Source organism: Anomalospiza imberbis, chromosome 3 (assembly GCF_031753505.1).
Source record: "Anomalospiza imberbis isolate Cuckoo-Finch-1a 21T00152 chromosome 3, ASM3175350v1, whole genome shotgun sequence".
Taxonomy (NCBI): Eukaryota; Metazoa; Chordata; class Aves; order Passeriformes; family Viduidae; genus Anomalospiza; species Anomalospiza imberbis.
Genome location: NC_089683.1, coordinates 99158377 through 99183681, shown reverse-complemented (window position 1 = coordinate 99183681; position 25305 = coordinate 99158377). Strand labels below are relative to the sequence as shown.

Sequence of the window (25305 nt, the reverse complement as noted above, 5' to 3'; positions counted from 1 at the left end):
TGACTGAAAAAGGCAAACTAAGCAGCTTGTCTGGATGTTCTCAGAAGCAAAGAATACCAGACACAGGAACAGAAACCTTGGGTTTTGGTAAACTGTGTTCTCTGTGTATGTACACACAGAAACACACCAAGTCTGTATATTCTGAAGCACTGCTACTCTTGTCCATCAAAATCAAAACCAACTCCTCTGTCTGTCTTGGCCAGCACAAAATGCATCACAGCACAGATGGTTCCAAGAAAAATGACAAAATAGATCACTATACACGACAGTCTCCTCAACCAGTTTTCTGCAACTTAGCTCATCTTTCTTTTCTTAAAGGAAATGAAGTATCACCTGCCTCCTTGGGGCTGCTAAACACTATCTTCTAAGCAATCTCAATTTAAAAGATTTTGCAGCAGGGGATCTTGTATTGAATTGCAATAAAGCTTTTTGAGTGCCAACACTGACACAAATAAAGAGAAGAACAGCCTCAGACCTCTCTGAAATGAACCAGCAAAACCAATTATGTCTCTTTTAATAACATGTGACATGAGATCAAGAAATTGTGTGTGGGAATTTCAGCCAAAAGAGAGTTTAATAAAATAAATTACCCCCAAAATCATTAGACAAAAGACTCAAAGCAGCTGTGTTCTCATATAACTCATACCATAGTGCTACACCTGGGGAATTCATTGGGTTTTCTACAAAACCTTCTGCACTTGAGATGGCACCACTCATACAAATGCACTGTGCCTTGAGTAAAGGGGAAATCCAAGCTGAATGCTGTTAAATGGTACCTTAAATTAGTACACTAATCAATCAAATTTGGGCTGTAATTAAATAAAACTTTTGATTTTTCCCAGAAAGTATGTTGCTTAGCTCAGCTGGAGCTGGCAGTTAACAACAGCAAATAAAAGCCTTTCAAACATCTTCGAAAAGGGAGAAGTGTGCTTGCTCACAGCTTACAGAGCCTCTTCCCATACACAGGCTTCCTATTGGAAGGACACTGAGAGCCCCAAGGGCTGTACCTGTTGGCAGTGGGCTGTTGGAGCTGTCTTCTCAACTCTGTGCACACCTGAGATGTTAATGCAGCTGTTTGGACAAGACAGGGAGCCACTTACCTTGTAAAGCTCCACCCGGTGATCCCCTCCTCTGGCGACAGATGAAGAAAAAAGGAGAGGAAAAAAAGGAAATCATAAACCAAAAAGAAACAAACACCAAAAAAATCCCAAACCAACCACATTTGAGCATTTAAGTTTCCAGAAATATATTTCCCAATTGTTTCAGGCAATCTAACAAAAACATCCCAGACATAAGAAACACCATAAATACTTTGTCACAGGCTTCAAGGAGACAGTCAGGCTTTGTGGAGCTATGCAGGACATTATTTTGAAGTCAACTTCTCCATGTAAATCTTGCCTCACAGCAGGTAAAAAAGAACTTTTCAACCCACCCTGCTATCTGCCTTTTCCAAAGCCTATAATACATCCAGAACAGCCTGTCCCTTTTTGCTCTGCCTACCCTGATCTCTTGCCACAAGTGCTGCCCCTGCCAGCAGCCCTAACTCTCAAAACTTTGATGCTCCCAGCAGAAATCCTGACATTGAGCCAAGCAGGTGGCCCTTAGATTTTCTCACTTGGCTCCAAGCAGAGGGAAAGAAAGGATATGTGCAAAAATGTGAGCAAAGCAGAACCGAACACTGTAAATAAATCCAGGGAAAGAATCTGCTTTTATAAATATAAACTGAAACCTAGACAATGGAAAGGAATATGAGTGTGCTATTACATACCTTAAAATATATACACAACATAACATGGCTAATCCATACTCAGTCTAGTGTTGGTATTATAGTAAATGTTCTCTTGCACTTACGAAAACTCTAAAACTTTCATACTATGACTGGCTTTGTCAGTGCAGCCTCTAAAGCAAAACGCCAGATCTCCCTGTAAGAGCACATGCACTTGCCAGCCAAAACCTGTCAGCTCCAACCATGCTACAAAATACCTAATCCAGTGAAAAACACTCAGGGCAAAATGCAAGGGGTTGCTTGTAAGTAATTTTGAATCATACAAGCCTGAAGATGATGATCCACTTGCTTGAAAAGCCACCTTTCACATGTACACGTTTGTGCTTTTTCATTCTTTCCTTGAAGTGTAACACAGGAATTTTTTCTAAGGGGATTGAGTACACAACATTTTTGCCTCAGCCCCAGATCACTCAAGTCAAACCAGGAAGCCAAGGCAGTGCCTTTTACACATGGTTAATGCAGCCTGCAGCAGTAAAGCAGCCCTTGGACAAACAACTGAATGTGCAGCACAGAAACAAACATACAGCAACATACATTAAATCTGAAATGGCAAAGCCAAGACACCTCCAGCTCCTCCAGAGCACAGAGAAATGGGAAATATGTAACTGATCCCTAGTTCAGTCCTTTATCTCAGTAGCACTTGGGGGAGTTGAGAAGGAAATCTAATCAATACATACACAGCAGAAATACTGGCCCCAAACAGCCACCATTAAGCTGCAGAACAGCTTCCCTTAGTATCATTGGCTACACCCAATCAAGGCAAAAAACAAAAGTGAAGAAGTATTTGAAAAACAATGCAACCATTTGATTCAACCTTGCAATGCATCAGCACAAGAAGGCAAGAGCAGTTTGCAAAAAACCCATCTGTTCATGCATTTCCTGGGTTGCAGCACACACCTTCCACACAGTGCCCTTGCACCAAGAAAAGCGCACTGCTGAGACAAGAATTGGTGTGAAAAATGTTCTTGTGATATAGAAGCTAGCAGACCTTCACTACCAGCACAGCTAAAACAGTTTCTTTATATCATGGAACTTGTTGCTGCTCTTGCAGAGTATCTACGGGCAGACATCAGCTTCAGAAGAACACGCAATCAAGAAAAAACATCCCAAGAAATGGCATTCAGAACTCGGCAAGGGAAACACTCTTTTGTAATATGCATATTTTTAAAAGAAAAGACAGCGTTCTAATAAATAAACAAAAGCACTGTAACATGTGGACAGGTGTCAGGAAGAACATGATCCTGAGAAATATCTACACACTGCATTAATGGTTTTTAGCATCCAGCAACAAAGTACAGAGAACTAATCTACTACTTTAGCCAATAAACGGTCAAGTATAAAATTACAACTTTTAGAAGTGCTCCTGGTCCAGACAAATGTCCTGGACAGATGCAATAATGAAACAAGATCAGCACATAACCTTCCTCTTTCCTTCTGATTTTCTTTCCTCAGAATGTGTTAATTACCAAAATAAACTCACAAAAGGAACTGGAAGGTTTATTTAATGCCTGTGAGTCACATATACAGAAGCACTAATACCATCCCATGTCTCAACTCAGAGGCTACTATACTGAAAAGAATTATTTCTGATCACAGCCTCCTGGCTTCCAGCAGAGGATACAAGGTAAACTATAACATCAGATATCTCTGATAACTGCAATAAATCTATTCCCACAGTCAATAATGGAGAGGGATAATTCCATAAAATGTATGTGCCTTCTTTTAAAAGGAGAAGCACCAAACTAATTTTAGATTTTATTTTGGTTTTAATCATAGAATACTTTGGGTTGAAAGAGACCTTCAAAGGCCATCTAGTTCAAATCCCCTGCAACGAGGAGGGACATCTTCAACTAGATCAATTTGCGTAGACCCCTCTCCAGCCTGACCTTGAATGTTTCCAGGGGTGGGGCCTCTGCCACCTCCCTGGGCAACGCGTTCCAGTGTTTGACCACCACCCTCATTGTAAACAATTTCTTCCCTGTATCTGATCTAAATCAACCCTCTTTTAGTTAAAAACATTATCCCTTGTCCTATCACTACAGCCCCTAAGGAGTTTTTCTTGTCTTTCTTAATGTGCTGAAGCTGCGACAAGCCAGGAAAACTCATCCTGAAACAAAGCCATCAGTGTTTTCTGCCTCACCTTGTTCCTGCATTGCCGTGCAGGTAAAGGATTACAGGGTGGCTGGAGCCCAAAGCCTCTTCAAACCACAGCTGGTCCTTCCCTCGGGCATTCTTCCATAAGGCTGCAGGGACCGTGTGCCTGTGAACAGAAGAAAAAATTACACTGTCCTGCTGCTACTCAACACTGAAGTGTCTGCCACTCGAACTCTGAGATTTCCTGTTCAGCTCCTTCACTCAGGATTACACACCTCACACACACTTTTCATAAGACTGTCCTGATTAACAGACAAATGGTCAAATTGTAAAGGCAGTGGCTACACTTATTTCTACATTTTCACCTCCATCACCACTGCCTTCAAAACATAGGGCTGTCTGTGCAAGGCATTGAACTTCAAAGGCACAGTTACTGAACTTCCCGCTGCTCTGGCAAAATAATCACAGTTCCTCAGCTTTTATGGCACTTAATTACTTCAATTAACATACTTATATACCATAAACAAGATTCACTGCAAGGTCAGCAGATGTACAGAATAATCAAAGGCAGCTGGGCTTGGAAAGAATGTTCAGTGATTAAGAGGCATATCTGACTTTACAGCCAATCTGAGGAAAAGGAGGCGTCCAGGCTCTGAGAAGATATGTTTTGTTTTCAGGCACAAGGTTCTTGAAGGTGTAACATTTTAGCTGAAAAAGTTACAATCTACAAGAGGCAGGAATTTTTAAGTCACAGCAGTTCTTCTGCAAATAATGTACGTAGGTGGCCTGCAAGAAAGAATTCAACACTGGTGGAACAGAAAGAGGAATGACAGACTGAACAGAAGGCACGCAATTAAACTGGATAATTAGAATACAAACACAAAGCAAGTACATGCCCATAACCATCTGAGTTGCTGAGAAGGGGGCTGGCTTACAGCCATCAGAAGTAACTGAAGTACTCACATGCCTTTTTACCTGAAAGGCAGACAAGCTTGCACCTACCACACCAATCCTCCCCAGATGTAAAGCTCAGAGGACAAACTAACAGGGGGAAAGCAATGTAAAAAGTCTACTTGCTTGTGTGCAGCCAGCAGACACCAAGGTCTTGAAGAGGTAAAAAGCCTCAGTAACTGAGACTCAAAAATTCAACTGTTCTGCGCCCCAAGACTTTTGCAAACTTATGAACAAAGCAGGCTGAGGACTTTGTTTCATAAATGTACCAAACACAAGACCTTGCACTGGCTCTTAAAAGCAAGGTTCCAAAGTTTTTTGAAAATCTTCCATAAATATCGAGACAGATGACAGCCTCTGAATTGCCACCACAAGCAAAGATACACAGTAAACTTGCAAGGCAAACAAAATACAAATCTCAAGACTGCAAAAAAAAACTTATTTAACAGCTTAATAGGTAGAATTTTAATTGTCCAAGTAAAGAATCAAACCACTGTTTATCAGCCTATCCTGGAAAGACTGAAGTTTTCAAGTTTCTAAATGTATCATTCACTAAAATGTACTTAAAGGAAAGAAAATGTCCTAATGATAGTTATAGGAATATCTCTAGCCCATTTAAAGGTTATGCACCCTGTGAAGAGAAAATCTCTACTGCATTAAAGGACACATCTAAGGTACACACACAACTGAAAACTCCAAATCCTGCACTTCACAAACTGAACGTCACTGCCTGTATTAAGGGAACAACCCCTTCCCTCCATACCTGACACGATCCAGGGTAACAAGGAGCTAAAATGAATTGTCCCTACCTGGGACCAGAAAATCATCTTTGTGAAAAAGAAACGACAAATGAGCTCTGACACTGTCACTTGTTTTGTGAAGAGTGTAAACTGTGTGTTCCGTTCTCACCCACTCTCCAAATCTTACATATGTTTTATGAACAGAATTTTCTTCCTCCTACTCTGAACACTTTGATCTGTTTTCCTACCTTCCCCCACATGTATTTTGCAAAACAAAATACAAATCAGAGTTGAATGACAAAATATCTAACTCCATGGGTCTGGTCTGATCTGGAGGCAGGATCTTTGTAGTGATGCAGACCTGTAACCTTTATAATTCCAAATTTTGATATTTCTCTAAATGCACAGGTTGTCTGACTGTGTTTTGTGCATTACTGATCCTAGCTCAGATGAGCCCCAGAGATTTGCATACTTTTCAACATGAACTCGGTCACTTGGCAGAGGAAAACACAAACATCCACAAATGAGAGCATACACAGCAAAAAGACTGAATAGGCAACATCTAGAACAAAGAGAAGGATAAAGATGCATGGCACATACTGTACAAAACTGGATTCCTTACCAGACTCCAATGGTTACATCCTCCTCTGGCTGCAAGTAATAATTACAGGTGTGGTTTAAACCTTGATCCTGTGGTCTTTTCAAGTCAATGAAATATGGGACCCTCACTGAAATGAAAAGAGAGAAAGAAAAAAAATTTCATTTATTTTCTTACAAAACTGCTTAACCAAAGCACTGGAGGGTTGTACTAGCTGGTCCACTGTGCTGTGAAGACCTTTTTGTGTAGAAGGATGAATTTGCTACAGCTGTGATTTAAAACATGAACAGCAAAGAAAGCAAGATGAGAAGACAGAGGCAGCCACCAAAAAAAAACAGGGAACAGGCTAAAATTAAGAGAAGGTGGGGAAGAGAGACAAAGCCTCCCTTGACAAACATTTAACCACCTCTGTCCAGTCTGCTTTGTAAATCACTGCTGCATCAGTGGCATGGGTTAGCTGATTTGGATTCAGTCTTTTCCCATAAAATGGAGCTCCACTACAGCAGAACCCGGAAGTCTGTCTCCTTGAGATTTAGTGGTACAGCAATTAACACACCAAAGCTTTTGTGCTATTGACACAAAAAGAAATCCTGATGATGGTGACAGACAAATCTCACTTCACTTACCCTCTAAAAAACTGTTAAACATCACAGACATAAAAACCAATGCAGACAATAGCCAATGTTAACCTGACAAATGTGCGCCCTCAGACTGCAACTCTTTATCTGTGCACATGTCTGCTCTTATGCAAAAGCATATGGGAGAGTTCCAGACAAGCCATGCATGGCATCACAACCTGCTGCATCTCAGGAGGGCCCTGGATCCTCCAAAAGGACAGCAGGTTCTGCAGTTGAGGTCTGGACAGGCACACAAGTCACTTCTACCAGTGCTCTGGGAAAATCATGCAACTTCTCTGTGCCTTTGTGGTGGTCAACCACAAATTCAGGCCTCATATCCTTTGTATCCCCAACTCCAGAACCCCAGGGTTTGTCCTTGAGTCTTTCCAGGTCTTTACCTTTGCTGGAGGTAGAGGAAGGACCTCCTCTGTCCTTCCCCTGGAGACTCCAGGAAGGACCATTCTCCCCAGCAGCAGAGCATGGTTTTTACATCCTGTCCTGTCCTGACTGGCCCAAGAGCTACTGCACGGACAGTCTCCTGTTTGATCTGTTCAAAGGCTTGCTGCTGTTCAAGGCCCTCCTTGGAACCATTCTTCTTCCATGTCACAAGATAGAGAGAGCTCAGAGTCTGGCTCTCCTCTGGGATATACATGTTCCAAAAACCCAAAGCACCTAGGAAAGCTGTGTTTCCTTCTTGCTGGTCGGTGGGGACATGGCAGTATTCTGTTCACCATGTCCATTGGAATCTGATGATGTTCATCTTGCCACCTAAAAACTGAATTTCTTGGGCAGGACCCCTGACCTTACTTTGTTTTGTGGAAAAGCTGGCCTTCAGAAGGATCTGGATTATTTTCTCCCTTTTCTCAAAAACTTCCTCTGCTGTATTGTCCCAAATGATCATGTCATCAATGTACTGCAAGTGTTCTGGAGCCTCATCCTTTTCCAGTGCAGTCTGGATCAGTCCATGGCAGATGGTGAGACTGTGTTTCCACCTCTGGGGCAGTCAATTCCAGGTGTACACCTCTCCAGGTAAAGGCAAACTGTGGCCTGCACTCTGCGACTGAAGGAATGAAGAAAATTGCATTATGGTGGCATCACTGATATTTTACCATCATGGCAGGTCAAACCACAGCGTGCCTCGTGGTGTGAACCCTCTCTCCCAAGCAGGGAAGTGCCTGCTCCCAATAGCAGAGACTCTGGTCTGTATTGGCAGGACATGGGGCATTTCCTCCTTGAGGTGGTCCTCTTTAATTTGGTCCTCTTAAATTTCTTCCTTAATTTAAACTTTTTAATTCCTTGGACATTCTTTCCATGGATGAGACTCAGGCCCATACCAGGGAGGAGATGGTTTCTTCGTACAAGCCAGAGTTTGGGAGCCACATTGTCCACCATTTGGTCTCCTCTTTTCCAAGACATCAGTGCCAATGAGCTGACACAGAACACTGGTGTGCTCCACAGAAACTTCCAATACGTGGCTTGTGCACACTGGATGCCATCTGGGTTTACAGGGAACTGCTCCTTCTTTGAATCCTTACAGATCACCTCCAGCACAGCTGATCCTCTCAGGTACTGGATACCTTGCTCCATGGTGTCCCACTTATCTCAGTGCACTAAAAGGTCATCCTTGCAAAGATATCTTTCCCTTGTGCTTGACAGGAGCCACTTCCAGATGCTGAGAGTTTCTGGTCTTTTCCCAATCCCCAGCCAATGCCTGCATCCTGGGACAGGAAGCCTAATTGCTTGGTTTCCTTGGAGCAGCCAGGTAACCAAGGACTCAGCTCCCAGCTCACCTGGGAGTAGGGACCAGGTGATTATCTCTGGCCCTGCCTCTTCCTCTGGTTGTGAGGACCCTGCTTTATCTTCATCACTGACTACACAAACTGATTTAGTCTTGGATTTCTTGTTCTGTGCAGGGCTGACTGCTCCTGGCACAGGTTCAGCTCTGGTTCAGCTGCAGTTTGAGTGGCCACAGTGCTGCTGCCCTGCTTTCCTTCCCCTCCCCCTGAGGGTGCTGTCCAGTAATGAGCAGTGTCTAATAATTAGCAGCCAGGGCCCAAGACATTGCAGCAAATTCCCCCTCTTTGGAACTGCCATGGTGATTTGCTTCCAAATATCCCACCATTTTACCACGGTCTTGTATTTGTTCATGGGTAAACTTCCAAAACCACTGGAGCAGAATACTCCTTTAAAAGTTGGTCCATTTTCTCCCACTCTCCATACTACTCATAACCATCCACCTCCAGGGCAGGTTTCTGGACAATTTCCCTAGAAATCTCTGTCCTGACTCTAAACACGGTGTAGACCATACTGAGGAAACCTGGCCAATACAGCAATAAGAACATGCTACAGGACAATTATTTTGGTCACTTGTCAATGAGCAGAGGCAGGAGCTTCAGTGACACCTAACAAAACTCTGCAAAGGCAAAATCACTGAAACCTGCACTATTCAGGTTACGTGGCTGTCAGTTCTCACAATCAAAGCTCAAGAGCTGCCCTGCACACGTGCACACTTCACAGCAGCCATGATCCAAGGTGTGAGAACATGTAAAGCATGCAATCAAAATTAGACAAGTTATGTAAAAAAAAATATATCCATAGTTGGTCCTCCTAGCTTCGACAGAGAGGAAAATATTTTTCAAAATTTCATTATAAAACGCAAGTGAGGTTTAAATGCAAATTTATATTGCTGGGTTTAATTTCACTTGCTTGCTGTCTATTCATGCAACTGTGTGGAACCCTTCAGAAAAACACATCTGACCTATTGCAGTTTTCCTGAAGGAAAACTCTTTTGGCTCAAAATTAGCTTCAGTTTGGTCACTCTGTTTATATAAAGACATGCTACAGCAACCACCAGGGCCACACAGCATGCTTTCCAAACCACAGTCAGGGGCAGTTTACAACCTGTGAAAGTCCATATCCTTCACAAGCTGTTCACATGCAGGGTGAAAGTGAAGGCAAACAAACTGAAGATACCCCTCCCTTGTCCCCTCACCCACCGAGCCACTTACCAAAGTTTAGGAAGACCAGCTTTGCCTGAATAGCAGGGCAAAGTTTTACTAGAAATGGGATGGCTATGTACATTCCCAGCAACCAGAGTATTAACTTCCTCAATCGAAACCATAATCCGTATCGCCTGTATAAAAGAAAAAAAAATAGAAATACAGAGCTGAATACAGCAGAATTGTTATGGAGAAATTTTCACAATGATCTGCATGCTTGGTGGTTTTGAAAATCTGGTCATTTACACTTTAAACAAAACCTAATTTCAAACAGTTTGTGTAGTCTCAGTTGTTTGAGAGAAGCAGAAGTAACCAAAATACCAGCTGATGACATACAGCTTAGAAAAAGGGAATAGAATCTCCCTACTGATTACATTTTAAAAGACTCTGTAACAAGAGCTTTTTTTCCTGCTAACTTAACAGATTTCAGAATCTCTAGAATGCATATCACATGCTCATCTCCAAAAAGTAGCCTAACTATACTTCCCATTTAGATCACTATCAGATTTGGTTCAGTTAGATTTTCACATATTTTGAGGAACTACGTATAATGAGACTGATAAAGTTACAATGATCTCATGTACAGACTGGAGCAGACATTCTGCCTTGTCCAGCTAAAAGAATTACCTCTCAATGCCCTGAAAAGCAAGTCTTTCTAAGTTATAAAAAACAATACATTTCATAATCTGCACCATTATTTTCTAAGAATTGCCCCAATACTGTATCTCAATTTTCTCTTGAGCATTCTGATTTAGGAAGAATAAGCTACCAAAAAAAAAAATCCTAACCAACAATAAAAAAATACAAGCGAAAAAGTAATACACAGCAGGTGGTTAAGCAATGTATCTCAAAATTCCCTTTATTGTATCAGAATAACTACCAAATACACACTCACATGTGTGTCTATATATGCACATATGTTTACATAAAGGTGCAGGTGTAATGATTTAGTTGACCAACATTTCATGTGCACCGAGGTGAGGTTTCTCAAGCAGCCCTGCAATCAAGAACTAAAATCCATGGGAAACCTCCAGACAAACAGAACAATTTCTGTTCCTTTTCAGCAGACAGTCTTGAGCAAGAATCATGTTCCATGCCAGTGAGCAAACAGTTCTCAGTGTTGGGAACTGCAGGCAGCCGAAATCAGAGAACAATTTTTCCAAAAGGCATGAAATTATTAATCTCCCATTTGGCAATTCTTGGAGCTGACACACTAAACTTGCTCTAGACTAGAGCTAAGAGGGTTTAGCCATTGTCAGCTAGTTGAAATTATCAAATAGAGAGCCTAAAGACCTGGTTTTTACACATTTGTACAAGGAAAATGAGTGTACACACAGAACTGGGATGGAAATAGTTTAATCATGCACCAAAATTTTCAAATCCAAATAGCTTTTGTGGTCCAAAAGCCAAGATTCTCAGGAATGCTTTTTCAGCACAGCAAAAAAAAGAGACATTCCAATCGCCCCCACTCCCCCTCAGTTTTTGGCATGATTGCTAAGGTGCTCACAGTAAAGAGGATATCCTCTCATTCATCCAAAACCTGCTTTCACCACACTACTACATGCCTACAAGTGCCTGCCTGCCTCCTCTCACCCTGGAACCACATTTTGGTCTTCAGAAACACTACCAAAATTAAAGCCCTTTTTTCACAGGCTAAAGTAACTGTCATTTTCCAAGAAGGGGAAAAATTTATTATTAAGACATTGTCACCCAGCTGTGGCTGCAACAAGCCCACGCTGAAAGGTTCAACAGATTTTTATACCTCCCACAGCAAATTTGACAATGAAGAGGTAAAGAACTCCAAGGCTGCCAGTGACATTTCCACACCTCAAGCCCAGTTTCCTAAAGTAAGAAAAGCAGAAACAGCCAAGAACTAGTAGAGGAAATTATACAAAACAGAGGCTTTAGAAGAACATCAGTGAGTACCAAAACTTCAGACCAACCCACCTATGACTACAACTTTGGGAAAAAAACCCACACAACATTTTGTTTGGGCTAATCACTGAGCTGATCATTGCTCCCTACTCTCAGATTAACCCCAGCTTCCCACAGCCACCCCTGCATCAGCACCTGACACCTATTTTCATAGCTGGAATGGATTTGTGGAAGACAAAGGGAGATCACTAAAGGATAGCTGACATTTAACTGCTGAGCAATTGAAATGTAACTTAGCTCTCTTCAATGAGAAAAGTGTGTGGTTTTGTTAAAACACTTTGTCTAGTTATTTTTTCACTTAGATCTACTCTCATTCATCTCTCCTTATTGGCAAAAAGGGACAGGTTAAAGTTAAAAGGGGCGGTAACTCGTTTTGGAGTGTCCATGCCTTCAATTGTCTTAAACCAAGATGCTCTGTCCTCACCACCTTCCCAGTAAGAACCAGAGTACAGGTGAGCAGCCAGGTAGGAAGGATGGGGCTTCCCAGCAAGTTTTCCTGCCTGGGGCCTTGATCCTGCTGCAGCCAACAAGAACTCTCCCAGGGGAATTTTGCATATGCCAGGATTTTACTCCTACAGAATAAAAACCCCACTTACTTAGGAAGACAACAGAGCCAGGTCTTAACTCCTCCAGGCACAACCAGAGCACATCAAAACAGGGGCTCTTCAGAGATCTGGGTGGCAAAACACTTCTCACAGCCCAGCCAAAAGCTGGAACCAGGAACAGAAAACACTGAGGAGGACATTGTCCAAGTGATGCTGTCAGAGCTCAGGAATTATTCCAGTTTCTCCCTTTTGGAGACTAAACTGAGGCATCCCTTTCTTTGCTCCCATGCCCCATGTCAGATGCTAATCAGCAACATGACATTTACACCTCATCTCCAGGGAGATGTCTACTTACAATGTAACCAGGGCAAAGCTTCTATCCACCAGACAGGTTTTCTCCTGATAAATCAAAGAATATACACTGAAGTACAGACTTTATGAAATTATCAGGTAAATCTTCAGTGAGCAATTTTGCTAAATTAAACTCCTATTGCTTGGTAGAAAAGCTATTTCAGGAAGTATATGCCCTGCAAAAGGAAATTTTGGTGTGCTCAGGTGAAAGCAACATAATTGTCACCACCTTTTCACCAGAAAACCCAGCAGGTCTTAGTTGGAAAATACAAGTGATGTAGAAAATAAGCAGCTGCAAACTAAAGATATTTAAGAATATCAGAAATTGATTTCCTGGAACAATAAAAGCAATGTCTAAAAAAACCTCAAAACAACAAAAAACATCTCACACAACACAGAACACTCAACCCTAAGTCAGCCCAAAATAAAACAAAATCCCTAGCACCACATTTCCCCCCCAGCATTTACCAAAGGCTTTTTCCCAACAACTGGGTTCTGTCCAAACACAGGCAAAACATGAAGTAGTTTTTGCTTCATGCACTTTCCTGAAGTGACCATGGAAAAGTACATTCCCTCTTCATACATACGTAAGTCTGACAGAAGGAAGTCTCTCCTGGAAGTGTGACATCAGAAGCAGAAGGTTTTCCTCGTAGCTTACATCTGGATGAAGGTCCCACATTCACCCAGAACAAGCACATTTTGCATTTGGGCACAGTGTGAGTATCTGGCTGGCAAGGAGGAGCTGGGGGTCCTCTTCTGACAGGTTCTCCTGAGTGCAGCCCCCTCCTCTCCAGCAAACTTGGGAGGTTTCATGAGCAATGCCCAATCACCACAATCCTGTGGCATGCTCTTGCATCCAGATTCAGATTAAAATAATTTCTCCTGCAGATCATCTGAATCATTTCTACACCAGGAGTGTTTCCATTAGCATCTCCTGATCAGATGTTCTAGCAGGGTGAAAGGGCAGGCCAAGGGTGAAACAAGAGACTAAAACTGATCCTGTCAGAGCTGCAGCAGAGCAAGGACAACATTTATCAGAAACACACACAGGCTGTGCTTGCAGTCCCTAAAGGATCTATAGACAAACGCACCCACAACCCATGTGCCATTTGTGATCTGCCTGGGGCAAGGGTGAAACGCCTGCAGACACCAGAGCATGAGGCTCTGTTTTTCAGAGCTGTCACTCTGGCTTGCTCTGCAGTCCCTCGTGTCCCCAGCTCACCAAACTGCAAATGAGCAGAGCTCTCCCAGCAGGAACTTAGAGCACAGGGTGTGGAAAGCCAAGACCTTGATCACACAAGGCACCTCCTGATCACCAGGTGACAGAAGTGACTTTTTGGGTGGTAGAGTTAAAAAAAAATACATGGCATAACAAGAACATATCCCCTCACTTTCCTAACAGAAAACATTTTTTTTTTAAATCAACACATCTGTAACCTCAGACAGGGATCAAGAGCATAAAATCAGGAGGTAGATAACGACATGAGCAAAAGATTCAAAAAAATGAGGGCCAAAGGAAATTTAAAGGACTGGGAAGATTTTTTGGGGGTAAACAGAGTTGTACCCAAAACAACCTATTCTAAACTTAGAAACTGCAATGGAGTCTAAAGGCATACAGGGGCACAAAGAAGCAATACAGCAGCCATGCAAAAGGCAGGACAGTCCACACATCAGGTCCCTGGCAAGCCTTCAGCTCTCCTTGCTAGCCTTGTTTTGAACAAGAGATGGTTTCTAGCCCAGGCAGGATCATTAAGAACACTCATCTTCCTTTTCTGCAGAAAGCCTGGACAGTGGTGTTGCACAGGACCCCTTGCAGGTCCTAAGAGATCATCCAGTCTCCTTTTCCTCCACCACCTGAGCCACCCAATCCTATTAAGCTTTCATTTTATTTCACTTGTTCCTTGTCAAAAAAGTTAAAAAAGAAAAGGAAGAAACCTATCAGCCTTTCATCTGCACACAGAGACAGCCTCTCAGCTCCTGAATTTGAGTTCACAGGCAGTGTCTCCCCTCTCCATCTGGACTTGGTACCAGCAGCTTTTGGACAGCTTGAGCAGCAACACTCAACAATGTAATTTTCCACTGCAAGATTAATATGAGTTCTTAACTCTACAGGTTTGCTGCAAAAGCTGCTTTATGTGCAGCTCAATGCAAACTGAAAAGATGCTCATGTCCAAGGGTTTACCCTCTCCTGGTTTCTGTGCAGTGAACAAACCTGCATGGGCAAACAGGCAATCACATCACTCATTTTGGGCTATTTTGGGCACTGCTATACAGAATTCTCAATGAAAGCTGCAGACAACTCTTAATTCTGCTTCACTGTAGGTACTGTATAGAGAAAAGGGAGGTTGAATTATGAAAATTCATCCAATCCTGAAAACAGATCTTCCCTGAATCCATGAAAGCCAGTGGAAACGGTAGTATTTGCCAGAACTCTTAGCATCTGAGTGACTGAACCCTCCCTTTGGCACTAAGATCCCTTGAAGAGGATGAGTTCACTGCAAAACAACACAAAGAGAAAAATCAAATCCTCCAAACACGTCTTCCTATTCTAGGGATTAAGCAAACATCTAAAAAAAAAAAACAAACACCAATCCTGGAAACAAGACAAATATAAAGGCATTGCTCTTTCCCCCCACACCCCAACTTGTTTCATAAAACAACTAAAATATCATGTACAAAAGCTGCATGGTAAACTGCATTCTCAGAGAATTTTAGTTTCAACCAGTTCCTGAAAACTTTTGCTCTTGGAAAGATCTGGAAAATTAAAAGAAAATTAGCTCTACTAGATTCTTTTGCCATCTCTTACAAGAAGTTTCTTAAAATCTTGAACCTTTGCTCTGTCTGAAGAAATATTCTATTCTCCCTTTCAAAAACTAAACTGCAGTATAGCACTACCCCAGCAGAAAGGAGGCTGGGGGTGCCCAAGAAGATGGGAGGGGACACAGCTGGAACAGCTGACCCCAAGTGACCAAAAGGATATTCCAGACCATATGGCATCATGGATCAGCATACACAGCTGGGGAAAGAAGTAGGAAAGGAGGAATATTGAAAGTGATGGTGCTTGTTTTCTGAAACAATCACTGGATTGCTTATGAAGACAACTACTAGTCTTAAAATGTGATTATTCCAAGCAGCTGCGTGGTGCTGAGTCGACAGCTGGGGCCAAAACACAAGTATCTCTTATTCAAAATAATGAAGGTACTCTATTGCATATAGCCATGCAGAACATATTTTTATAAGAATAAAGGACTCAGCAATTTTTCAGGCACACAGCAGTGGAATTAATTGTTACTGACACCTGCCATGTCTGTAAAAGACACAGTTTGCTTTTTGATGTTTCAGAAGACAATCTGATTTTCCAGCTATTGAGATGAGGTAGGAAAGTCTGGGTACCTTATTTGTTCTTGGACAGCTTCTATAATTAAAGTACAAATCCATCTGCATATAAACCCAAGCATTAAGAGCTGTTGGATCTGTTGTGTGGAAGTATCAGTCAATTAAAACAAGGTATACTATTATTCTATGCCCTCAAATGTACAGAAGATGCAACAGGCAAGTTTATACCTGATCCTACTGCTGTCGTCACTGTAGCATCCAAAATGTTCATCACTTAACTTAAAATAAGCATTTTAAATCAGGGACTGTTTTAGTCTTGCCACAGATACGTGAACAGCAAAGAGGCTACAGGAGATCCCAAGAAGTCACCCAGTCCCTTCTCCTCATCCTAGAAATAACACACTACCTTACACAGCTGGCTGCTTAATTCCTGCCACAAACACTTGGCAAACTGTGACAGCCCACACTTCACAAACTCCCTCTGCTGACCCAGAGCTGAGCTGAATGGGCTAAAGTTTGCCAGGTTCATGCAACAAATCAGACTAGCTGCATGCTCACTGAACAGTGATTTTTCACAGAAAAAAAAGGCTACCAGAATACATAGAAAGCTGAATAATTTGGCCACAAAGCAGAAACAGAAAAAGTTACCCAAATCTCAAAATCTGGCTAAAGCTAAATGTTCCTATTTGCATCAATGGAAAAGTGGGAGAGAGAGAGATGAATAAAAAACTAAGCAAACCCTCTTAAATATTTACCATAAAAGTTAGGATGAAGCAAGGTATTCAAGCCTCCATTAGCAGAGACCCAGCCCCAGAAAAGCTACAGCACTCCATAGTCTGACTGTACCCAGAAGCAAAGATTTGGGATGTTCTGCTACTTCTCTCTAAATTAAAAGACAAATTAACAGGAATAATGGGCTTAATAAGGTGGGGGAAACGCAAAAAATTTAAAGCCTATGGGTTTTCATTTAAAAAATAACCAAAAAGCAAAAGAAAAGCAAGCTGAGCTATTTGATAATCTTTTTAAACATGCAAACTCTACCTTCAGGTTTCTCAGAATATTGTGGCAGCTTATTTTTTAAACAGACACACTACCATGAGTGATGGAAAGTGAAGGTGTCCCAACAGAAGAAAAAATTTAAAACCCAGAAATTACAAGATGTCAATACACCCATAAAACTTTGAATTTCCTGCCAAATGCTAACAAACAGTTCTAACAACAAAAAACACTGCTGGCTACTGAAATATATTCTTCTTTGCTACTGTTATAGTTTGGTTTTTTTTTTTTTGGTTTTTTTTTTTTTTTTCTGATTAGGATGTTGTATGTCTAAAGCACAGCAGAAAGTGATCATAAGCGATAACTTATTTCTCTGTTTATAGCAGTATCACAGACCATGAAAGTTTCATACACAGCTCCAGAGAAGTGCTGCATGTCAGCAAACAGAAGCACAATACTTGGTCTGTATGCTAACCAGCACTTTTAGCACCTCACCCCTTATTTTCCATTAAAAACACCCCATCTAACATCAATCAAATGACTACTGATGCTGCTTTCAGTTAGACCCTCAGTCAGAGAAGTTACCTCAGTTCACGTGACAAGCTCTCCATGAGTAAACTATGCAGTTTATCCCACCTTCCACTCACTCCCACACCTATGCAGCCTGAAGCTAGCACTGGTTAGTGGGGCCACAAAACAAGTTCATCATAGAAAAGACCCAACCCTGTACCGGCATTGTAACAGATACATGGAAATACACATAAAATTAGCTTTTCAAATAGGTGAGTTTGTGGAGCTAGTTTAGTAGCTGTGGTAGAAACACCTAAGAAGGTTCCAAAGAAGGAACCCCCAGGACCTTTTTGTTTTGGCCATGGCTTCAGCTTACAGAGATTGTACAACTGCTGCCTTGGACACATTCCTTTCCCTCCCTTTATTGCAAACTATCTATTCCCACAAAGCCTACAAAGCATCTCCTTTTGGCTGGGATAAGAGCTTCAGTGTTGTTCCACCTACCTGAGTGCAGGTGAGGTTTGAAACTTCAAGCTCTTAAATCCCCCCCCAGTCCCCCACTTCACTACCTCATTCCCCTCTTACAGCCCAGACTCCGACAGACTGCTTCTGTGCCTCCTTCAGATTAATACCAAGTGATTAAGCATTAACTTAAAACAGTAAACAGCAAGAAGGAAGCCATCTAGCCAGTCAAGAATTTAGCTCTGTCCCTCCAAGAGTTTTAACTGCAAAGTAAAGTAAATTCAATTAATTGAGTTTTTCAGGAGGGGCCATCAAGCTCCAGCTATTGAGACCCTCATAAACACATTACAGTTGGGGGAAGAAGTAAAGATCATGGGTAAGAACTGAAAGAATCAAGAGCCTGATGCATCAAGAGGGGGAAATGTGGCATCAGCACTCAGGGTAAGAGGAAAGCACTGCTGATCAGGTCGATAGCACTGAAATGCCAGCAAAGGTTACGCCAGGACTCAGAGTGCTGCAGGAAAAAAACAAACACAAGCCCATGAAGGGAGGGAAAGGCAAGTCAGTGTACAGCATTAATGAGCAGAAATAACAGAGCAGCTTGCAGGTAATATATGGGTCTTTGTCCGTGGAACACACTTGCAAAAAGCAGAACAAATTAAGCAAGGGAGGGAAAGGCTCTCACAAGCATTTAACAGAACAGGGACATGGATCATCTGACTTTTCCCCCATCACCACCCCATCCCTTCCTAATGCCATGGCTTGGGCTTTCCTCTTCTCAACCACTAAGCTGACTACCCTAAATGCAGCAATAACACAGCTTGTCTGATTAAATCACTATGCATTGGCACATCCTTTGAAGGACAGGAGCTTGGAACATGTCTTGATAACTTAACATTCCAATTCTATGAAATCTACACGTTTCACAGACCAGGAGAAAAGAATGGGCTGAACATTTGACAACACAGTACCAATTTATATAAATATACTTACAGCATGGCCTAAGCAGCAACTATGTTATTTCTCAATGTTTGGGTACACTGGTTATTAGCATTAGTGTGAACTGCGTGTGACAAGATTAACCTGAAAGCTACATTTTAAAAAGGAAGGAGCAGATGCTACTGTCATTTTAAGTATATAGCAAACAACGAATAATTAAACCGTCAGCAACTGAACAACTGACTTTTGGGACAGAAGAGTAGGCTTGGGGATTAGGGTTTTAAGGTTGTTGACTCTTCCTGAATGCATCTTCTGCAACACCCTCTTGGTTTGTGCCCAAACCTTTCTGGTACAAGCCCTTGTTTAAATTCTAAGAACACACTTTCTCCAGAGCTCACCAGCAATGCTGCTGACACTAATCAAATCTGAAGTCACCCACATTAGATTTTAGTCGAGCTTGGCATTGAGATACAACTGTGGTGGCAAGTACACTCCCCCCAGAGTGTTTACCGAATTCTTAAGTTTTTTACTCATTTCACAGCTGACAGCTGGTTTATATTAAAGGCACAGCACTCTCACTACTCTGTGAGCCGGGGAACACATTAGCTGTCTGTTAATGAAAGAGGAAAAAGCAGAACATAAACACCAAAAGACTGAAACAGCACTGGAAGTGCAAAACAGAAGCTTGAGACCAGCCCAGTCTGGTTTTTACTGGAGCAGGAAATTCTCATTTCTCCCAACCACACTCACCTTCATGGGGAGGAGTATCAAGGTGCACAAAGAGAGGTTCAAGAGCAGAACTAGTTCAGACACACAATGTGCCACCACTGCTCCTAACCTGCATTTCAAGCCACTTGCCTGCTGCATGCATACTATAATTGAGGCAGCACACAGTACAGCCAAGCCAATTCCCCCACCACCAATTACCGCTTGTAAACGTGCTGTAAACCCGACAGACCCGCATGCGTGCGTTAACCTTGCAGCAAGAACAAGAATCCAGATTCACTCTTTGTTCTTGTGAGGAACATGTGAGGGAACATGTGAGGGAACAGATCTGTATTTCCAAGCAGCACAACTCTGTAAGCATGAAATGATCTTTTCACATAGCAGTTCTTGTGAGGCAGCCACACAGACTGAGAATTACTACTAGTAGCAGGCTCTGTGGCTCTGGCTTTCGTCAAAATCACCTGAGCAAAAGATTCATTTGTGTATTGTAGACATTTTTCCTTCCAAATACATGAAAATGTTCATCTTATACTTTCCAGCTGAAAAAGTGCTACTTTTGCTGGCAGAGACCAGAAGCCATTCCTTCTCAGAAGCCTGAAGAAAAAGAATGTTTTTGTGTTAGCAGTGATACTGCCACCTTTTAGATTCAGAACACATCGTTAGCAATACATTTTGATTACAATAGACCAACTGTTCCCCGTTGGAAGCAAACAAGAACATTAAACAATGCCAAAACATTACATATGCTGACTGTCAGCCCAGCACAGTTACATTCAGCTGGCAGTCACTGTGTCCTCTGTAATTGTGACCCGTTTAATAAGGGAGGCTTAACAAACAGTGCATGGCCATAAAACAACAGCCATAGTTAAAGAACAGATGTATGAGCAGATACAGAACTGCTGTTGGCCCTGACATACTTTGGACAGAGGATCATTTTGCATATAGCCAGGCAGATTAATCTGTTTCTGTGTTCATCTATGCTTTATTCAGGGATTCCAGCTCTAGCTATCATCTTGTGAAGGAAAGAACTCCAAAATGACAAAGGCTTAAAAAAATTAAGGACAATTAAAACCAAAGCCATTGCTAACACTACAAAACCTTCAAGAGCCAACCCAGAAAACACAAACTCCAAGGTGAAAAGCAGGTGTTGGAGTTTTTACTTAACTGCATGGAAACAAAACAGATTCATAGAATATTCTGAGTTGGAAGGGACCCACAAGGACCATCGAGTCCACCTCCTGAGCAAATGGCCCATACAGGGACTGAACCCACAACCTTGGTGTCATTAGCACCATGCTCTGACCAGCTGTGCTAAGCAGCACTTGTACATCAGCCTGCCAAAGTTTAAAACAAAATGTGCTCCCTTCTCTGGTAGTGAAAGAGGAAAATAACGCTTTATAAGAGACAGCACAAGGCTATCAGAAACTGAAAGCAAAGGTCAGTCATTGCATTTCTGCTGGATTTGCAAGAACAAGAGAATGGGCTATTTCCAATGACTGTGTGCAATTCAGTTTTCACATTCAGCAGTATAAAACTTGCGTTGTCAGCTTTATTCCTGCTTCCTGAAGCTGCTCTGAAACTAATCAAAACTTTACAAAAAGTGAAACAGGACTGCTTTAAGGGAGAAGAGTGCCAGGCTTCCCTTTGTGAGCATTGTAAGAAATCTTAACATCTATTCAGTTCTTAAACACCTTGAACACACTTTGCTCCACAAGCAAGGACGCTGCAGCCTGGAAGCCCTGACTCCAAGTTTCCAGTTTACATCATCCTCATTAGGGTAGGCTCCTCTGTCTCAGAATAGTCACCCCGGGGGAAGTTTTACTGCCAGGGGAATGGAAACCAGGCTCTGGATAGGGTAAATGCATTTTCTGTTCTCTGCTCTGAGCTTGCACAATGCCACTGAAGAGTACTCTTCCAAAAGGGTTTCTTCATTTATTCACATATTCTTCAGTTTATTCCTTTCTTCAGCTATGCCACCTGAAATCCTTTATTCCGCACACTTTAAGTAAAAAGGGAGATGAGGCTTCACGTGACCTTTTGGCCCTTATTACTCAACACTAATCTCTTTTTCAAGAGTAATTAACAACCATTTTAAGTGGGTACAAATTGGACAGATAGTTTTGAACAAGGGCAGCCTGGGACTTATCTCGAATGTTTTCAAGTGTTTGTGTTTTAGAAGTTAATCTTCTAGTCTAACAGTCTTTCCTATTGCTCTATTTCTCAGTAAGAGTTACAATCTTGACATAAATCTGGGTTAAACAAACACTTTGATTTGGAAAGTAAATAGTCATAGTTCCTGTTAGCGCAGTGAATGATCAAGGCACTTGATAGAGTCTAAAATTAGGAAATTCTGCTTTAAAGTTTGAATTGCCTTCAATAACAAAGAGGCAGATTTCTGAAGCCAAGTGTTGCACTAGTTTCACCAGCTGCTTAGAGAGAGAGAAAGAGAAGGGAAGAGATGTGTGCCAGCAAGGCAAAAGTCCACAGCCTAGATGGCAGCCTCACTGCCTGGATAAGGGAAATTCAGGGACACTTGACAGCTTACAGAGGTGACTTACCTGGAACAGCTTCACACTCTGTCACCATTCCTATCCCTGTTACAACCCCTACCCTCTCTCACACACCATCCTGCCAGCTTTACTTGTGTCCTGGTGACCTTTTCACTATTTGGCCATCTGCTTTGAACTGCTGACTTCCCTATCCATCAACCCTTATCAATCCTCTCCTCCTCCCATGTTTATCAATAGTAACTGATAACCAACTCATCCTTGGGATGATTGATATACAAAATTACACACCTCTGAACCCAAGCATCAATCCCACTCCTTGCTTTCCTTTAGCAGTGCAAGCAATGTCAATAAAACTACAGTACAAAGTCAAGTGCTTTGGAGAAACAATTTTACTGCTGATACTTTGATCAACCAGGCTGTAATCATGACAAACCTGTCACATTTTACAGTGTCCTTCCACAGGACAAATCTACTTTCATTAGTGTATACATTTAGCTGTTAAATCTTCTTCCACTGAATTTCAAATTAACTCTTGCAATTTAAATTGCACAGACTCCACCTCAGGCTAATGGCTTTTAAGTCTCCTAGGTCTCCTGTTACCCTTTTAATACAGCTGAAGCACTTTCTTTTAATCTTCTTGTGGTACTGATTCAGTCACAGCTACATTAACATAGTGCTCTCACATTACACCCTTAGTAAATGTCCCTAGCTTGCAGTCACTCACTCCCAATGTCAGAAGCCAGCTGGAGCTCCAACAACAGGACACAGCACAGCTACCCACTGAGCTTACAAGACCCCAGGTTTTATAGGGGAATTGCTGCAGATGCCTATTCACTAATTTCACATCCTGACATGATTACCAAAATAATCTGACCTGCCCTTCAGACCGAGGAGGATAAAGTAACTTGGCTGCAGCCTCCTAAGCAGGCACCACTGCTCTTTTCAAAGGAGCCCAGACTCAGCAAGCAGCGATCTTCAAATACAGCAGAAGTCCTGCTGGGGTACACCAGGACTCTTGAACATACAGCAGAAAGGGCATCCTGGAGAGGAAATGATGTCACTGTCATTAGTTTTAATAAAAACACCACAATGTTGTTTTCACCAAAAAGAAATGCATCTACATTGCATCCTGGAGAAAACTACAGATTCACTGCAATGACCTGTGACTGCATCTGCAGAGAACTTGACTTCTGGCTCAGCAACCACATGCCAGAAAGGACAGAAGAGAACGTGACAATGCTGTGAAGACCCTGATCTCCACAGGCACCTTCACTCCAGAGATGATTAGGAAGCCCTGTTAGTCCCAGGAGTTACCAAACCCAAGGGAAGTTTAGGTATACTCAAACAAGCAGAGGCAATTCATACAGCTCGCAAGTAGAAAGTATTGTAAAGCAGTGGCAATTAGCAATGCCATGGTAATTATTAATTCAGGCATAAGCTGTCAAAGCAGAGCAACTGAACCCAGGGGCAAGTATGATGTCAGAAATATGGCACTGCAAGGAAATCAGGAGCTCAAGGAGACCAGCACAAAACCAGAGGGCAAACTCTCTTCAGCCTGAACATGCCTTGAGCAGAGGTCTCCGCGAGAAATATGGGGACTTGAGGAAACTGCTCAGAGAATAAAAGACACAACAGAGCAGATGCAGCAGCAAAAATGCTGTGCTCTATTACAGAAAATCCAGAGAGGCTCATGGGTACACTGGATCCAAAGAAAGAAATTTTAGGTCATACAGACAGACCTGCAGGAGGATGCTATGAGTCTCAAGGGATGCTTAAGAGAGTAAACCACACCTAGTTAACACCAAAAAAAACCCAAAGTCAGTGATGAAAATGGTGAAAAAAAGATAGGCTGTAACAGCAACACACTGAGGCACAGAACTGCTACATGTCAACACTATGGCTTCACAGATCTTTAAATCCTAAAAAAAAGAAATTACAAAATTAAAACAATCCACAATAATAAAACTAATAATTCCTCACATTGCAGGGAATATTGCTATTTTTGCCGAATGACTAATGTGTCATTGAGAAAGAGTAGGGAGAAGATGAGCACAAGGAAAGGGAATTATAATGGCTGGAAAAGATGAACAAGAAGATGCTGCAGAGAATGAATACCTAATGCCCCATATTGGTAACCTGGGAGCAATTCAGAGGCATTCCCCAGCCATAAGCTGCCAGAATGGCTGACAATGCACAGGACAAAACAGGAGGCAGAGCTACTGTGATACCATTCAAATAAATAATTAAAAAAAAAAAAAAAAGGCAGACATACATGTGGAAAAAGTTACACAACCCCATTTTTGACATATCTGAGAAAAATATTACTGTGCATGCTCTTCAAGAGAACTGCAAAAAAAAAAAAAAAAAAAAAAAAAAAAAAAAACACAACCAACAACAAAAAAGAGTCCCACACACTAAAAAAAGTCCTCACACAAAGGAAACTCTTTTTTCATATTTTACCCATTGGAGGGACTGTGATTCAACCTGTATTTACTATGAAAGAAAGAACAGGCAAGCAACTGGAAACCATTTCACAGCTCCTTTGTGAACTCTGCTCAAGAACAACTGAAATAGAGGCAGTTACCCAGTAGGAAGGTGGAATTGGTGAAAAAGCAGCATGATTGATTAAATATCTCTATGCAGGCAGCCTCTTTCCTCTTTTGAAAGCCCTGACAAGTAACTGGTTTAACCTGAAGACAGCAATTAAGAGAGACAATAGCATAAAACTCACTTGAGGAAAAAAAATCCTTAAATATATTGATGAAGACTTGCAGGAGAACAATTTAAGTATTTGTCATCTCTGCTACAATGGAACAGACTGGAATAATCATAAAAGATTCTGCAAATGCTTCTAAAAAAGTAACATAAGAAAGGGGGCTAGGTCTAGCGATATAAGGATGGGGCACTGAGAGGACAGAGGGGCAGATAATAGAGATGGCCAAGTTTTCTGTCAGGGGGAAGATACCCCTGGTTAAATCCAAAGAGACATGAGAAGGCATGAAGCACTTCAGCTGCTGGGGCAGGATGGCACCAAGGGTCACCACACATCGCATTTGACATGCAGGAGCACGCTCACTGTTCCAGGAAAATTCAGCTGCATCAGAGGGGAAGACACGAGCAGGCAGGCTGCTGCACCTTCTTCCCTTCAGCACCTCCCTGCATTTTCATAAAATACCCAGGAAATGCTGTAAAAGCAACCTTCTGCCTCCC

At 42.0% G+C, this 25305-nt stretch overlaps 1 protein-coding gene across 1 annotated transcript in view; it reads right to left on the bottom strand.

The window, feature by feature from the left end:
• Nucleotides 1–25305, bottom strand: part of ABHD12 (abhydrolase domain containing 12, lysophospholipase) — a 37486-nt gene that overhangs the window by 7291 nt on the left and 4890 nt on the right. The window contains exons 2-5 of the mRNA XM_068186019.1: nt 9795–9919; nt 6194–6299; nt 3927–4046; nt 1101–1131 (exon numbers count right to left, since the gene is read on the bottom strand). Coding sequence (XP_068042120.1) covers nt 1101–1131; nt 3927–4046; nt 6194–6299; nt 9795–9919 — 382 coding nt within the window. The remainder of the gene's footprint in view (nt 1–1100; nt 1132–3926; nt 4047–6193; nt 6300–9794; nt 9920–25305) is intronic.